The 16104-nt window shown below is 61.1% G+C and overlaps 2 protein-coding genes across 2 annotated transcripts; one reads left to right on the top strand and one right to left on the bottom strand.

The window, feature by feature from the left end:
* Positions 1-1727: 1727 nt before the first annotated feature.
* CABP2 (calcium binding protein 2) lies at positions 1728-6291 on the bottom strand. The gene is made up of 6 exons (XM_037517458.1): positions 6130-6291; positions 4185-4215; positions 3271-3405; positions 2719-2828; positions 2487-2634; positions 1728-1927 (listed from the first exon to the last, which is right to left on the bottom strand). Exons 1-6 carry the CDS (start codon positions 6289-6291, stop codon positions 1902-1904), a joined length of 612 nt encoding a protein of 203 aa, XP_037373355.1. The 3' UTR covers positions 1728-1901.
* A 6521-nt stretch (positions 6292-12812) lies between these two features.
* LOC119249900 (glutathione S-transferase P 1-like) lies at positions 12813-15446 on the top strand. Its single transcript, XM_037517456.2, has 7 exons — positions 12813-12856; positions 12969-13004; positions 13450-13556; positions 13659-13746; positions 14574-14677; positions 14758-14865; positions 15018-15446. Coding segments are annotated over exons 1-7 (633 nt in total). The 5' UTR covers positions 12813-12855; the 3' UTR covers positions 15207-15446.
* Positions 15447-16104: the final 658 nt, after the last annotated feature.

Here is a 16104-nt window from a genome sequence, read left to right as displayed (position 1 = left end):
GCATGAGATTTAGGGGAGTTGGGGGCACACTGCAATCAAGCTCGTCCCGCCAGTCACCCTACTCCCTCCAGCCCAGAACCAGCCAAACTGGGGACCCAGGGCTGGTGGGAGGCTGACCTGGAGTGGCGTCCTGGCCTTCCCCTGGCACCTGCAGCCTCTGCAGAGAGGACAGACATCTTCCTAGGCAGCAAGCCCATCTGCGCCAGCCAGAGATGGCAGTGGTGGGGAGGGTATCTCCTCCTCATCCCTAGACCTGCCAGACTGGCAGGAGGGATCGCCTAATTGAAGATTAGGGATTAATTGGGGTCTGTCAGGCGTGTGGCACTGAAATTGCTGCAGCCAGCCCTGGCATCTCCATGTCCAGGCTCCGAGCTGAGCAGGGCTCCGGTGACTGCCCGCCCGCCCCCTCTGTCCCAGGCTGTCTGTCAGGGGCCGGCCCTGAGAGTCCCCAGTCCCTCAGCAGGGCGGTCAGGGCTCACCCCTCCAGCAGACAGAAGCAGGGGAGGTCATGCCTGTGCCATCTAGCCCCGCCTCTGCTTCCTCCTTGTGTACGCGGCTTCTGCCCACCCCCCTGGGACCTCTCTGCCTGGCAAGGGGCTGGATGAGCCTGGGGGTCATACAGCATCGTGGTCAGTTCCTGCACAGGAGTGGCAAGCCCGAGTGACACTGGGGAAGGATAGTCTGGCGGCATTCGCCGTGGCCTGGAAGGAGTGATGGCGGCGGGGAGGCGTGACCTCTGCACGCCGCTGAAACTCAGCCTCTTGCTTTTCTCAACCTGGCAAATGGGCTATAAAGACCAGGTGGTGTTGGAGGCGCGCCCGTTGGTGCCCCTAGAGAGCAGACCCTGAGCTGAAGCTAGGGATGCAGAGAGGGGTGAGGGGTGAGGCAGGTTGTGGCGGTGAGCCCGGGATCTAAAGGAGGGGCGCTGAGGGCAGGGAGGGGATCGAGCATTAGGTGGCAGTGGGCACGCACTCACCTCCCTGTGTTCACTGGGTGTCTGACAGGGCAGCCTGGAGGCTGAGGGCAGCAGGACGGGGCCACGGCCGAGCCTGTCTGCTAACTTGCTCCTTCCAGCTGAACGCTAAGTTCATTCTGGAAGGGAGCTCTGAGTACAAGCCCCCCGCAAGAGTAAAAGCCAGAGAGTGGGAGGAGCCCTCGGCACCTGCTCCAGCCTCTGAGGTCACCCTGGACCGGCTGACCTTCTCTCAGAAGAGGGGCCCACACCGCCTCCAGGATAGGGGCTTTGGGTTCACTCCTCCCGGGGCGGTGCCGACACTTGCTCTGAACTGGGTGGAGGATCCAGGGAGGCCCTGGCCCACTCCCTGGGAGCTCACAGTCAAGGGGGCTTGAGGCCAGAGACTTAATTTGGGGGGGGGTCAGGGTTTTTTTAAAGATTTATTTATTTATGCATATAAGAACTGGGGTGCAGGCCAGAGGTGCCGGGGGTGAGAGGATTCACCAGAGACTGAGTGGGGAGCAGAATAGACAAATCCACTGAAATCCACTGCTTGAGGGGAGCAGCGGGTGAGACAGGAGAGGTCTGCTGCACCCTGTGGGTCACCTCCCTGGCCGGGGATCGAACTCCTGTTGCAGTGACTGGCGATAGCTTCATAGCTCTGTGTCTTTAACCCCTGCGCCACCTGGATGGCCCTGGGGTTCAATTTTTGAGTCATGCAGGGTGAGCAAGTACAAGGTGAAAGTCCTCTCCCCTGGTTTGGACACACTTTATTGTCAGAGAAAGGGAGATGGTCAAGGGAGCTTGGAGGGGTGTAGGAGTCGGGGTGAGGGGCAGTGCACTCAGGCAGAGGTGGAGGGCAGGGGATCCCCCTGCAGATGATGACTTCCAGGGACTTCTAGCAGCTGTGGTCCCCACGTCCCAGCCACAGAGTGGCTGTGCAGGCTCAGCGAGACATCATCCGCACAAACTCTGCCAGGACAAGGCCAAGGATTTTAGGTCTCCTCTCTGGATCCCCCGAGAGATGAAGCCAAGCTATTGGTCTTGGGGTGAGAGAGTGTGGGGTCAAGGACAGGGCCCGCAAAATAGTCCCCTGGCTCTGGGAGGCCTCAGGGCCAGGAAGAAGGGACTTTGGTTTACGAACAAAAAGCTCTTATAATGGAACCTATTTTCTTCTTTGCTTTGGCTGCTAGGAAGCTCAGGGACAACTTTGGCGCTGACTTCCAGGAATTTGTACATACTGATTTCCCTGGGTTCTTGTGATGTTATCCAGTTTCCCCCCCGGGAGAATGCAATATAGAGGAGCGTTGAATTCTGGGCTCAAATCTTGGCTCCATCCATTTCCTTTTGTCAGGTACCCCCGGTTTCTAAGAACTGACTTTCTTATCCTGCTTCTGGGGAAAGCACTGGTTCTGTCCTCCTGAGTTGCAGCGATGGTTCCCTGGGCGGGCCTGGCACGCGCTGATAACACTCCCCTTATCATTTATCTGTCAAAACTTTGCGGGGCTTGTGGTGCTACGTGGGGTGGTACCTTCGAAGTCAACCAGGCCGTCCCCATTGAGGTCAATGTCTTGGAGGATCTCGTCCACCTCGCGCTGGCTGAGCCGCTCCCCCAACAGGGCCTTGAGGGCCGCCCGGAGCTCCCCCGAGCTGATGCGGCCGTCCCTGTTGGTGTCGAACTGCAGTGGCATCGGGTCACAGACCGACCCGTTCACTCGGAGCCCCCACCCAGCAGACAAGCGGCCCGGCAGCCCCGGGCGCACCTCCCGGAAGGCGTCCCGCAGCTCCCTGACGCCGATCATGTCAGCCGTCTCTGCCAGCAGCTTGGGGCCCATCAGCTCCACGAAGTCTTCAAAGTCCACCTTCCCGCCACCTGGGGGCCACCCCATCAGCGGTCCCGGGCTTCCCCCGCCCGCCCTTGCCCTCCTCTGCTGGCCCTGCTCCCCCGCCCACGGGCGCCCCTTCCCTTCCTCCCGGTCCCGGCCTGGGGCATCTGCGTGTCCCTCCAAGCAAGGCGCAGAGTTGGCCAAAAGGGACGGGAAATCACTTTGAAAACTTCCTGGGGTTGGATTCAGACCTGGCTCCAGGGCCCTGCTCGCGGGGCCTCAGGCCATCCCTCGCTTTCAGAGACTCAGTCTTGTCTCTGCAAAGCGGGGGTGATGTCCTCGCCCACCCCACTCCTGGGGGCGGTGGGATTCTCCGCGGGGGAAGACCTGGCCTTGGGAAGGGCCGAGGTGCAGGCGGTGCTTCGCCTGTGTGCCCGGCCCTGGCCCTGTCCTCCGGGGCCGGGGTGGGTGCGGGCCCAGGGCACATACTGATCTGCTGTGAAATCTCGATGAGCTCCATCTCGGTGGGCATGTAGCCCAGCGTGCGCATGCAGGCGCCCAGCTCCCGCTGGCCGATGTAGCCGTCACGGTCTCGGTCAAACTCCTGGAAGGCGGCCTGCAGCTCTGGCGGGCAGAGCGGACCGCTCGTGTCCCCACATTCCCTTGGACCCCAGCCCGGACCGGTTCACCCTTCTCCCTTTGGTCCCATCATTCCCGCCTGCCAATCATTAGGTTCTCTTTGCTGCCTCAGGGCCTTTGCTCATGGAGTTCCTGTGTTCAGCCTTTCAGCCACCATTTAGGCGCGTTTACAATGTGCCAAGCCTGCTCTGGGCACTAGGAGCATGGCGGTGACTATGAGAGGAGAAAGAGAGAAGGGAAGACAGATCCCTGGTGTGTGGAGCTCGCGTTCTAGAACACTGTCCTCTCTGCTCTGTTCCTTATGCCGGGTCAAGGGCGTCTTCCCTCTGAATTTGATCCCCTCCGACCATTTGCTCCCTTCCTGGAAAGCACTTATAGTAATGGTTGTACTTGGAGTTGACTGATGACGTCGGTCTCTGGGGACACGGGCCATCTCTGTCCAGTTTGCCACCTTTCCCGGTGCTCAGCGCAGGGCCCGGCACAGAGCCAGCCCTGGGAGGTGTTTGCTGAATGAATACAACAAGGGCCCGTGGCCCACCTGGCGTGTGAGACTGAGGACTGACAGCAGGGACCAGAGGACTGACAGCAGGGACCCGCCAGCCCCTCCCGGCTCGGCCATGGCCTCATCTCCCCTCACACGTTCCCTGGGGCCTTCTGGAGACTGCTGAGCCCCCCACCTGGTGCTCTCTGCCCCCCACCCGCCCCGCCTGGTGCTCACCCTATGCCCGCCCCTCCCGAGACCTCCAGTTCCTTCCCCACTTTACCTTCAATCTCCTCTGGCCGCAGTTCCCGGTCCTGAGAGGGCACAAGGTGTTAGGAATTCCCTGGGCCTTCTTGGTCTTCGGGACTCCCCACCCCACCCCCTGTAAGCGCAGACCCGACTCTTCCCGCCCATTCCTGCTGGCCAGCCTGGGCGGCGGGGCTCCCTCCCGGCCACCTGCACGGCCTCTCTGGGGCCAAACCTCCCTGCCTCAGACACAGAGCGCCCTCTGCCAGGCGTGGCCCTGGGGAGCCCAGTATCTCTTGCTCTGCCTCCTGGGGTCCTGCCGCCTCCCGTGGTGGCTGTCTGACATTTCTCTGCCTCTTCTCTTTCCTGAGTCTCCCTCACATTTGAGCTTATGTCTGTTTCTCCTGCCTTCTCTGCCTCCATCCCCCAGATGTGCGATATGCGTGCCTTTGCTCGGATGTCCCACGCAATCCGCTCCTCCCCACTCGAGGAGGGCAACACCGGCGCGGGCGGCAGGCGGCGGCCATATATGCAAGCTGGGCCGCGGCGATGCTGGGCCGCGGGAAGATGCAGGCGGGCCCCACCAGGCTGTTGAGCGCTGAGTAGCCCTGGATGCCTGGCCTAGGACCCTACCCTGCTCCTTGGGGCCAGGGCTGTAGCAGGAGCGCCCCGGGGGGAGCCAGGCCTGTGGCAGCCAGCCTGCAGCAGAGCTGGCCACGAGCTGGGCAGCAGCCACCACTCACTGGCTTCTCCTATCTTTGGAAGGGACGCAGGACATGGGGGGCCTCACCCATCAATACTCTAGGCCCAGAAAAGGCGAGGGACTAGGCCAAGGTCACTCTGCAAGCTAGAGGCACAGGAGCCCCTGGCCTTCCAGCTCCGTCTCCCTGGTCTGGACGGGCCCATAGAGACCAGAGACCTGTGGCAGGACAGGCCGTCAGACGGGCGGCTGCGGGACCTGAGGCTCCAGGGTCTGGGGGAGCCATGACGGGGATGGGTCAGAGTCTGGGGCTTCCAGGGAAAAATATACATCTGGGGAAGTGGGAACCCCCCATCTATGCCTCCCCACCTCTAACCCCAGCCCCAGGCCCTCTAGGGCACTGCCCACCCCCTCCAGGGTCCAGCCTGACCTCCTGGCCTCGACATCTGCCCTTCAGCCCTTCTACTGTAAGTCCCTGGTGTCAGGGTCGCCTGGCACGGTTGCCCATGTGCCCCAGAACCGTAGCAGGCCTGGAGTCCTGGGGGCCGCCCACAACTGGGCCTCAGCAAGTTCTGTGGGTGCCTGCCAGCCCCTCGCAGCTCTCAGGAAGCCTGGGAACACTCGGGGTTTTCCTGGGGGGCTTTATGGGGAAGATTGGGGTGGGTGGGCAGGCAGGGGACCTGGGCATGGGACTTGGGTCCTCATCCAGGATTCTCTCTGAGCATCTCTGCTGATGAGGGGGCCACTTGGGCCCAAGGCCCCCGGAAGGCGCAGCCTTCCCATGTTCACTCCTGGGGGGTTTCCAGACACCCTCTCCAGTGCCTCCCGACCCCATCTGCGTCCAATCGGGAGAGACTGGAAGTCCTCTGGAGCAGGGTCTGGGCCTGGGAAGAGGACTCCAGAGGCCCGAGGGGCCAGGTTGGGGGGCAGACGACGCCAAGTGGTAGGAACATGCAGGCCCTTCCCGCCACTGGAAGCCCGGAATGCAGGGAGCCCCTGCCCGCCCCACCATCCCCACCAGGACCCTGGCTCTCACCTCAGAGGCCCCCCTCAGCCTGGACTAGCCCCGCCTTGTGCTCAGGCAAGAAGCTGGAGCACCCACGCGGGGTGCCGCAGGCTGGCGAGGGGCTCTGTGAGGACAGAGGTGGGGGCGTGTCCAGCCTCCCTCCTGCACATACAGAGTCTCCTCCTTGGGTTGAGCTCTGTGTCTGCCCTGTATGGGCCTCAGTTAGGGTATGGGGTCCCCAAAGCTAAGACCAGCCCCATGCCCTGCCCCCTTTACCTGCCCGTAGGCTGCCTGCACCTCAGCTTCGAGCTCCCGGAGGAGTGCCCGTCTGGCGGCTGCCGGGCTGGTGGGGGCCCTGCTGGGCCCTGGGGTGCCCTCATGGGGGCTGGGGTCCCCCATGGGTTGGCTGTCATCTGCCGGGCCCTGGGGGTGGGCCATGGAGACAAGGGCTTGCCACCTCCTGCTCGCTGAGGGACGCCGCCCCTCAGGTCGCTCTGCTCCTGAGGGAGGGGTGGCTTAGCGGGTGGCTGGGGGTGTGCGCCCCACAGGGTCCCTGAGAGTACCCCAGCCACCCCTGTCAGTCTAGCCTCCCTCACCCGCCAGCCCTCGCGCTGGCCAGACTGTCCCTGTCCCTGCAGGCCCGGTACCCCGGAGGTGCCTGCCTGGCTCACGGAGTCGGCACCTCCCGCCTCCCTCGGCCTCGGGCTCTGCCCCACCGTGCCCGCTCTGCGCCCGCTCTGCGCCCGCCCGCCTCCATCCAGCTGCACCCCGTGGGCCCGTCTGACCTGCTCTCACTCATCTCCCCGCCGGTTCCTCCCGCTGCTCCCGCAGGCCGTCTCAAGCCGGTCTGTCTCTCTGTCTGTCTGTCCACCGCGCTCTCCCTTTTCGCCCCACTATCCCTCCTCCAGGGGTGGCGCCCCCCCACCCAGAGCTGGGGGCCTCTGCTCTTCTGCGCCCCCCCTCCCCCCTCCTGCCAGCACCTCCCACTTAGCTTCTGGGGCCTCCTCCCTCCTGCTTCTCAGGGGAAAGGGTGGAGGTGGGTGGGGAGGGCCCCCCGCTGGCCTCGGGCCTCCTTCTTGTGCCCACAGCCCGCTTACCGCCTGGTCGCCGCTCCTCACCTCCCCGAATGAGGTCAGCGTCCTGCCCCCGCTCCGCTCCAGGCCCCTCATGATTTATTCACTTGCCCCGTCCCCCCCACAGCAGACTCTGTCCGAGGGAACAAGATCCCACCGGCGCCGGCCACCTGAGCCAGTGGCTCTGCCGCAGCGCGGCCGTCCATTCACGCGGGACCACGCCCAGGCCAGCCGCAGGGTCGCGGGACAGACTGACTGCCCTGGGGGCCTGGCTCCCAGGCCCTAGCTCAAGAGAGGTTCACAGTCTCCGAGGGTTTGGGGGCACAGACAGGGCACCGGGAGCCTTCATGGAAGAGGCACAGGAATGAAGCCACTGCCCAGGCACTGCGTCCGCTGTAACCCGCGCCTGCCCTGGGGTCCCTGGGCGAGTGGCCATGTGCTGGGTCTGCTGGGCATGTTGGGCAGCGGCCTCTGGAGAGAGTGGGGGAGGGCGGGGTGGATGAGATTTCAGAGGGGCTGGGGTTCACAGGTGTTTGTCGGCACCTGCCATGTGCCCTTCTGGGTGCCAGTCCCTGCCTCCTGGAATATCCCACCTGGCGGGAGATGCCCACCCGGCAGATCCAGGACAACCATGGAAGGGACCGGCAGGAAGAGCCCAAGAGGCCAATAAGGAGAGGAGAATAGGGACCTTGCTGTGACGGGGCTGAGGAAGTGTCGTGTGGCTCGGACCCAGGATGATGTGAGTGGCACCGGGAAGGGAACAGCCGCCACATAGCCCTGAGCAGGCTGCGGGTCTGCCGGAAGACTAGGGGCAAGGCCAGAGGACACTGGTCAGGTGGTCAAGGACTCCTTGTGACTAGTGACGCTGACCATTGGGAGGTTCAGCTTTCAGCGTCCTTCAGCCCCATCTGGAGGCCAGCAGCACACGCCTCCCTCTCTGCAACAGCCCCTCAGAGACTGCACTTCTCGGCAAGGCCGCAGGAAGGGCCCAGGGGCTGGGTTCTCTCTAGACTCGCTGTGTGACTCTGGGCAAGATATTTCACTTCTGGGCCTCCCTGGTGGCACAAGGGGTTAAGCGCCACACTATGAAGCATTCCGCAGCCTCTGCGACACAAGTTCAATTCCCAGCCGGCCAGGGAGGAAGGAACCCACATGGCGCAGCAGACCTCTCCTGTCTCCCGGCTGCTCCCCTCAGCAGTGTATTTCAGTCCGTCTGCCTGTTCTGCTCCCCACTCTGTCTCTGGTGGATCCTCTCACTCCCGCATCCTGGCCTGTGCCCCAGCTCTTGTATGCATAAATAAATAAATCTTTTTTTAAAAAAACCTTTAAAAAAAAGATATTTCATTTCTCTGAGCCTCAGTTTCTCTGTCTGAATCTAGATACTGTTGATCTAGTATCTGCCTGGTGGTGCCTTTGTGAAAATTAAATGATAAAGGATCTTGCAGTTTCCTGGATCACAGAGAAGCCTCAAAAAATGGTGGACGCCACATGTAATGAATGATTCCATGTCCAAATAACTAAGACAGCAGGGCATGCTGAGAAATGTGTGCCCCAAAGTGTAAGCCGATGGAGTGGGGGCTGTGACTGGTCAGGGGAGAGAGCAGAAGCTTCTCCATCAAGGAGCAAAGGCTTTGTGTTTAGGTGGAGAAAGCCTGGCTGGGAAAGTCCTTCTGGCCCATGTTCGATTATCAGCATCCAGGGTATCTTGGTGCCCTAACTTGCCCAGCCTGAGTTAGCCAAATTGGGGTCCCAACTCCAGTATCCAGGATGTCCAGGCGGGTCAATGGCTGACTGAGGCATAGACAGATGGGTGGGTGGATCGATGGGTGTATGATTTGATAGGCTGGTGTTTGAATAATTGGTGGTTGAAGGATGGCTGGATGGATAGATGGACAGACAGATGCACGGACAGGTGGATGGATAGTTGCATGGGTAGACGGGAAGATGGATGGATGGACAGGTAGGTGGCTGGCTGAATGGGAGTACAGGTAGATGATTTGATGGGCTAGTGGTTAAATGGCAGATGGATGGGTGACTTCCTCGATAGGTGGGTGAATGAATGGGTGGATGAAATGATGAGTGGATTGGCAGGTAGAGCAAAACTGGGTGGGTAAACAGGTGGTTGGGTGGATGGGCGGATGAATGGACAGGCAGATGTTTTGAGGGGCTGCTAGCTGAATGTTTGGTTGTTGGATGGGGGGGTGACTGGGTAGAGGGGTGTTTAAGTCAACGGGCAAGGATAGTTGTTGGGAGGGCAGATTGCTGGTGAAGGTCATATTCTTCATGAGAAGAGCCCATTAGGTTGGGCGCCATATCGTACCTTTCTTGGTGTCCCTGTGGTGTCCAGCCCGTTCATTGCCTGAAGCCCCTGATTGATGCATGAGTGAAAACCATGCCTGTCCCCCGACTCTGAGCTCTGGTTCCTCTGACAGCTGCTTCTCCATTGTGTTCCTCGCAAGCTGAACCCGTGCCCGGCACCTGTGACCACCATCCACAGAACTAGGTAGGTTGAGATGCCACTCATGCCCACGAGGATAGCTAAAGTGAAAAAGAGAGATGGCAGCAATTGTTGGTGAAGCTGCAGAGAAGTTGGAATCCTCCGATGCTGCCACTGAGTTTATAAAATGACACAGCCTCTTTGGAAAAGAATTTGGTTGTTCCCCAAGATGAGTTTGCATGGAACCCAGCAATTCCACTTCCGGTATATACCCAAGGAAATTGAAAACATAAGTACACACAAATGTTTGTGCACAAATGGTCACAGAGGCGTATGCATAACAGCCCCCAAATGAAACCACCCTCAGGTGTCCACCACTGTGTGGGTGAACAGGTAAGCACAAGGTGTGCACCTCTGCGATGGGAATTGCCAGGCCATAAAAAGGAACAACGTGCTGACATGGCCACAGCGTGGGTGAACCTTGGGACCTGAGGCTCCGTGAAAGCAGCCAGACATGAAGGACACAGATGTGAGTCCACGCGTGTGAGATGTCCACACTAGGCAAACCCAAAGTGGCAGAAAGTACAGTGGGTGGGGCGGGAAGGAGGAGTGGCTGCTAAAGAGGACCAGGCTTCTCTCTGGAATTCGATCGTGGCAGAGGTTTAGTGCACCAGTTATGCTAAAAACCACGGGATGGGCACTTTATAAGGGTGAATGTTTGTAGCAATAAGGCTGTCTATACATACTGAAACCCTGCCAAAGACGGGTGCTGATATAAAGATGGGTTGGCGCTTGGGGGTGCTCCTGGGGGGTGCTCCTTGATCACAGGCTGGGCTTGTGGAGCCAGAGAGCCGAGAGTACAGCAGACACCTGAAACACCACCGCGCAGTGCCAAGCTGTCCTAGGAACCAGCGTGCCCCGGGAAGTGAGTGTGATGGCTGGCAAGGGTGAGCTGGCAAGAGCTGGCCTGATGGATGGGGGCGGGGGTGGGGGTGGGGTGGTGGTGGTGTTGCTACTTGCACATAAAGGGAGCAGGCTCCTCTCCAAGCCTTGGTGTCCTGTCTGTACTATGGGAACAAACTCGCTCCTTCCCAGGGTGTGTGGAGATGAAGTGAGACTATTTAGAAGAAAGAATTCATCAGCTGCTAAGTGCTGGGCAGACAGATGTTCCTCTAGCTGTGAGGCAGGGATGAGAACCCAGCTCCCTCCCCCCTTCCTCACCCTCAGCCCCAGGCAGCTGTGGACTCTAAGAGGCTTAGGGATGCTCCTGATTGGGGTGCTTGGTTTTCCCTGTGCTTTGGGTGGGTGGTTCTGCACCCAGGAAGGACAGCTTCCTCCTCGTAGTTTTGACTAGAAGCCCATGCTGAGACCTCCAGCTCAGTCAAGCCCCAGTTCCGGAGGAAGCCCACAGCACCACAGTGAGCCCCAGGGGTGGGCCAGTGAAGGGCAGGAGCACAGGGGCTGGGGAGCCAGATGTGCCTGTGGGGAGGTAAGCGTTGCACTGTGGGACAGACACGCAGATTCTGCACCTTCCGGCACCTTCCCGCCTGTCTTTCCTCGCATGCGCCAAGCCCTCAGACTCAGTCCACAAACATTTGGAAACTAAAACCTTGAGCAGAAAGGATGAGGAGGAAATGTGAGGCCCGAGGCCAGTCAGCCCTGGGTTTGAATCCTGTTTCCTGCTGTGTGACCTTGGGAAAGTCCCTTAACCTCTGAGCTTCCATTTCCTGCTCTATAAAACGAGGCTCAGGGCCTCCCTGGTGGCGCAAGTGTTGCAGAAATAAATTCTAGTCTTTTACCCAGGCAAGGGAAGAACAAGCCGTACTTCAGGAATGGTGAGGTCAGGAGAAGCTTCATTACTTGTGCATGAGGTCCCAGACCTGGGCAGTCCTGTAAGGTCTGAGCACCTGTCTAGAGACAAAGGGTCTCTTTTATACATAACCATCTTCCGTTGATAACATGGTCAGTGAGGACAAAAGTTCTTGACAAAAGAGGGAAAAATGCAGCTATCTGAGGATGGCGTGAGAATGTCACCTCCTTTAGATATGCTTATTAAGGAAGCAAACTTGTTGTTTACACTTTGTATTATTTACTGCACCAGGCCTGTGACTCTAGCAGGAAACAGGAAAGTTTTCATTTGCTTAGCAGTTAAGCACCTCACTGTGAAGCAATCCGCAGTGATCCCTGGCAGCCAGTGACTCGCCCACTGCTCCCCTCAGCAGTGTATTTCGTCAGTCTGCCTGTTCTGTTCCCCACTCTGTCTCTGGTGACTCCTCTCACCCTCCTGCACCTCTGGCCTGTACCCCGGTTCTTGTATGCATAAATAAATTTTTTAAATTTTATTTATACAAGAGCCGGGGCACAGCCCAGATGCACGGGAGGGTGAGAGGATTCACCAGAGACAGAGCGGGGAGCAGAGGGCGAAACAGGAGAGGTCTGCCCACCATGTGGGTTGCTCCGAGGTCAGCGGGGATCGAACCGGCACTGCAGAGGCTGCGGACAGCTTCACAGCACCGTGCTCAACCGCCCGTGCCACCAGGGAGGCCCAATAAATAAATCCTAAAAAAATAAAAATAAAACGGGGCACAGAAGGGCCAAGTCTGAGGGTGGCAATGTATGTGACCTTCTCAACAGGCCTGCACCCCTCGGGGCTTCCTCGCATTGTCATCTTGGAAAGACCGTGTGTAAATGGATATGTCTATTGACATTGCATCCACTCATGCAACGAGCATTTATTGAGTGCCTGCTGGGGACACATTTGGGTCCTCTGTGGAGCTGTGTGTGTTTGGCGTGGGGAGGAGCGGAGGCTGTGTGACGCCAACTGTGGCCAACTCCTCCAAAGTCACCGCCCTGCAGGCCGGTGTTAACCAAAGCTAAGAATTAAGTGAGCGCCCTTCTCCCAGGTCCCAAGGAAGGGGTGCAAGCCAAGAGTCAGGACCAGCTGGTCTGGTGCTATGAAACGAGTGTGCCCTGGAAAAATGCGGTGACTCCCCTCCCCCCAAAAAATCTCAAAGCAGCTTTTGGAAACGGGTGCTTCCAAAACAGTAGCCTCAAGTATGTCCACGCCAAGATACTGACACTGCTGCCACACCCGGCTCCCGGAGGGCGGGGGTCAGCGCCGGCCGGCAGCCCCGCCTCGCTTCCTCAGGGCACGGGCAGCCTCAGGTGGGCGCGCTCGCCAGGCTCCGGGGCCGGTTCCCTTTGCAGAGATCCTCAGCGCGCTCAGGCAACTCCTCGCAGACGCCGCAGGCTCCCCAGCTGGGCCGCAGGCAGCCGGGTCGGGCGGCGTGGAGGCAGTTGCCGAGCCCGGGTCCTCTCTCAAGCCCGGACCTGGCTGCTTCCTTTTTAGGGCCGGTCCCGCCGGCTCCAGCCCCGCCCCGAGCTCCCCGCGGGCGCACTCCGGGGCCGGGGCGGGGCGGGAGCAGCAGAACCATAAATACGGGCCCGCGGGCTCCGCCCCGCTTCCTGCTGCTCCGGACTTCACCGCCCTCCAGTGAGTTGGGTCGCGACAGGGTGGGGGGCGGGCCCCGGCCGTCACCCCTCTCCTCGGGGTCTGCCCGCCCCGGGGCCCTCACGCAGCCTGTCTGTCTGTCCGTCTCTCCTAGTGCCGCCCTACACCATCGTGTACTTCCCCGCCCGAGGTGCGGCGCTGCTCCTTCAGGAGGGCGAAGGGCGCGCGAGGCCCGAACCGGATGCGCAGGCTGCTGCCTCGGTGCCCGCCTGCGCGCGAGGCGGGGCGAGGGGGCGCAGGGCGGGGACCCCGACGGGCCTGGGGTCGCGGGTCGGGCCCGGACTCCGGGGGCGGGCCGCGGCGGGGCCAGGACCCGCTTCTGTGGTGACAGCATCCTCGCCGCACCGCGGCCGCACCCCGAACCTGTTCATCCTGGGCACGGTGTGGCCCGCGCCTGGGGTCTCCGTCTCTGGCCCCTCTTCAACATTTCGTTGGGGCCATGGCCTCCCCTCTTCCTCCCCGGTCCATCCTCCCCCTAGATGGCTCTAAAGTCGGGGTTTGGGTGCTGCGCCCTCCCCCCTCCCGGGGTGCAGTGAGGCTGGGGTCTGCGTCCCCACACGCTGTCTCCCCGCCAGGGCGCTGCGAGGCCATGCGCATGCTGCTGGCCGACCAGGGCCAGACCTGGAAGGAGGAGGTGGTGACCAAGGATGCCTGGCGGCAGGGCCCTCTCAAGGCCTCCTGTGTGAGTGGCTGCCCGTGGGTAGGGGCAGGTGCTGGGCCTTTGGGTGAAGCAGGGTGAGGGCAGCAGAACTCAGCACCCCTCACGGACCTGTGCTGCCCCCAGCTGTATGGGCAGCTCCCCAAGTTCCAGGATGGAGACCTCACCCTGTACCAGTCGAATGCCATCCTGAGGCACCTGGGTCGCTCCCTGGGTGAGTGCTGGGGCCCCGGGGCAGCAGGGCCGGTCTAGCATCCTGGGGCCTGAGCTGCTACACCTGTGGCCAGCAGATCCTGCCAGGCTGGAGGGTAGACCAGATGCCCGTACACAGGATGCTGGGCCTGAGCTCTAGGAAGGGTGTGGGGCTGGGGTGCCAATGCCCCTGGACCAGCCATCAGCGCCAGCTAGCCCCAGCAGGTGTGCCCCAGCAGGTGTGCCCCCGCAGGTGTGCCCCCACAGGTGTGTCCCCGCAGGTGTGTGCAGGTATGGGCTGGAGGCCTCTGTCTGTTGGGCCAGAGGTTTCCAGACAGACCCCCGGCCCAGGCTCAGCTGAATATGGGAAATTCACGCTCCCAGGGGCCAGGCCTGCAGCCTTGATTCAAGGGTGGCAGGAACTTGGCTTAGGTAGGTGACTGCTCTTCTTTCACCAGCTTGGAGGGTTGAGAAAATCCCAGGTCCCAGTAGGATGAAGGAGCCAGGGGAGCAGGCACAGCCCAGCCCAGGCCTGGCCTTGCTTCTGCAGGGCCCGAGAGGGCTGTGGCCTGCCGCCCTTCTCCCCAGCCCCCACACCCTGCACGGTGTGTGGATACCCCAGCATGCACAGCATGTTGGGCTCCCACAGACAGCTACCTCTTGCACCTAGAGAGGCGCCCACCAGGGTTTGGTCCAACCTTTCAGGGCACAGGCCTGGGGCAAGGGGCTTGGGAGCATTAGAGCAGGGAATTTCTGAGTCCTGGGCACTGGGAGTGTCACCGAGGAAAGTGGGCTTGTGGAGTGGAGGCCTCCAACACGAGGAGGCTGACCCACTCGGCTGCTGGCCAGGGCTCTACGGCAGAGACCCGCGGGAGGCGGCGCAGGTGGACATGGTGAATGACGGCGTGGAGGACCTCCGCCGGCGCTGCAGCCACCTCATCCACCACAACTATGTGCGTGGGCCTTGGGCCAGGCCGGGGGGGCTCTGTGCCCAGACACGCGTGCCACCAACTGGGACCTCTCCCGTTCACAGGAGGAGGGCAAGGCCCAGTATGTCCAGGACTTGCCAGGCTACCTGAAGCCATTTGAGACCCTGCTGGCCCAGAACCAGGGGGGCCAGGCCTTCATTGTGGGTGACCAGGTGCGTACTAGGTCTAGCCCATGGCAGCTCCATTTCTCAGAAGAACAAACTGAGGTCCAGGGCGGGGCCTGACTCTTGCTCTGCAGCAGCTGTATTCGGGCTCCCACAGCCCCTCGCTACCTGTCTCTCCTGACCCCCTCCCTGCCCTGCAGATCTCCTTCGCCGACTACAACCTGCTGGACTTGCTGCTGAATCACCAGGTCCTGGCCCCCGGCTGCCTGGATTCTCTCCCCCTGCTTTCAGCCTATGTGGCCCGTCTCAGCGCCCGGCCCAAGCTCAAGGCCTTCTTGGCCTCCCCCGAGCACGTGAACCGCCCTGTCTTTGGAAGCCGCAAGATCTGAGCCCACTGGCCTCCTCTGGGTGGGGCTGCCCTTGGGAACCAATAAACATGAGAGGAAAACTGTGCTGTGGCTACAGAGGGGCTGGGTGAGCACAGGGGACCCACTGCCCCCTCTCAGTCTGCCTTAGGGAGGGGGATGGCCAGGCTGTGGGTCCAGGCCCTGGACCTACTAGGAGACAATAGGCATCCAGAGTACGGGGAGGTAGATGAGACTCCAGGCCATAGGGTACTCCCTGGAGGACTTCCTGCTGGAGGGGGTGAACCTCACAGGGACACCTGTGATTATAGCCACTGGGGAAACCATCTCAACCTGAGGAAAGGGAAGTCTTAAATGTAGCACAGTCCCTGCCCTCCAGTGCTGGATTCTGTCACCAGGTCTACTCACACCTGGGAGTGACTCTGGGGGGTTTCCTGTGCTTCCAAGTTACCTCTCCTGTGTGACCCTCCTGGAGCTCTGCGTGGCCTCCCCCTGCCTGGGGCTCCAGGCAGCCAGACCTCCCCCCACCCCAAGGACTGCCAGCTGCCTGTTGGCCCCAACCCGTCTCTCTTACAGGCCGCCCCCTCCAGCCACCTCCTGCAGGCTTATCAGGCAGTGGAGAGCCAGACACCCCAGAATGCCAGGCACTCCCTTTGCAAAGGTCCCAACGGCTCCTGGCTGCCCTCTGGGCGAAGTCCACAGCCTGCCAAGCCTGCCAGGCCCTCCCTAATTTGAACTCCCGCTCTCCAGAACATTCCCATGCCCCTGCCCCTTTGTCCTCAGAGCTACAGAGCTTCTCCCCTCCACACAGCCGTCCACTGCTGCCCAGGCTTTTCCCTGTGAGCTCTCTCCACCCCGGCGCTCTCCACCCCTCCTCCAGCGGGCAGTGCCTGCTCCCTTCCACAGCCCCAGTGCCCGGGGG

This window comes from Talpa occidentalis, unplaced genomic scaffold (genome assembly GCF_014898055.3).
Source record: "Talpa occidentalis isolate TD23 unplaced genomic scaffold, MPIMG_talOcc4v2.1 talOcc4.17, whole genome shotgun sequence".
Classification (NCBI taxonomy): domain Eukaryota; kingdom Metazoa; phylum Chordata; class Mammalia; order Eulipotyphla; family Talpidae; genus Talpa; species Talpa occidentalis.
The sequence above is the reverse complement of the archived record's forward strand: the minus strand, read 5'-3'. Positions and strand labels throughout refer to the sequence as shown.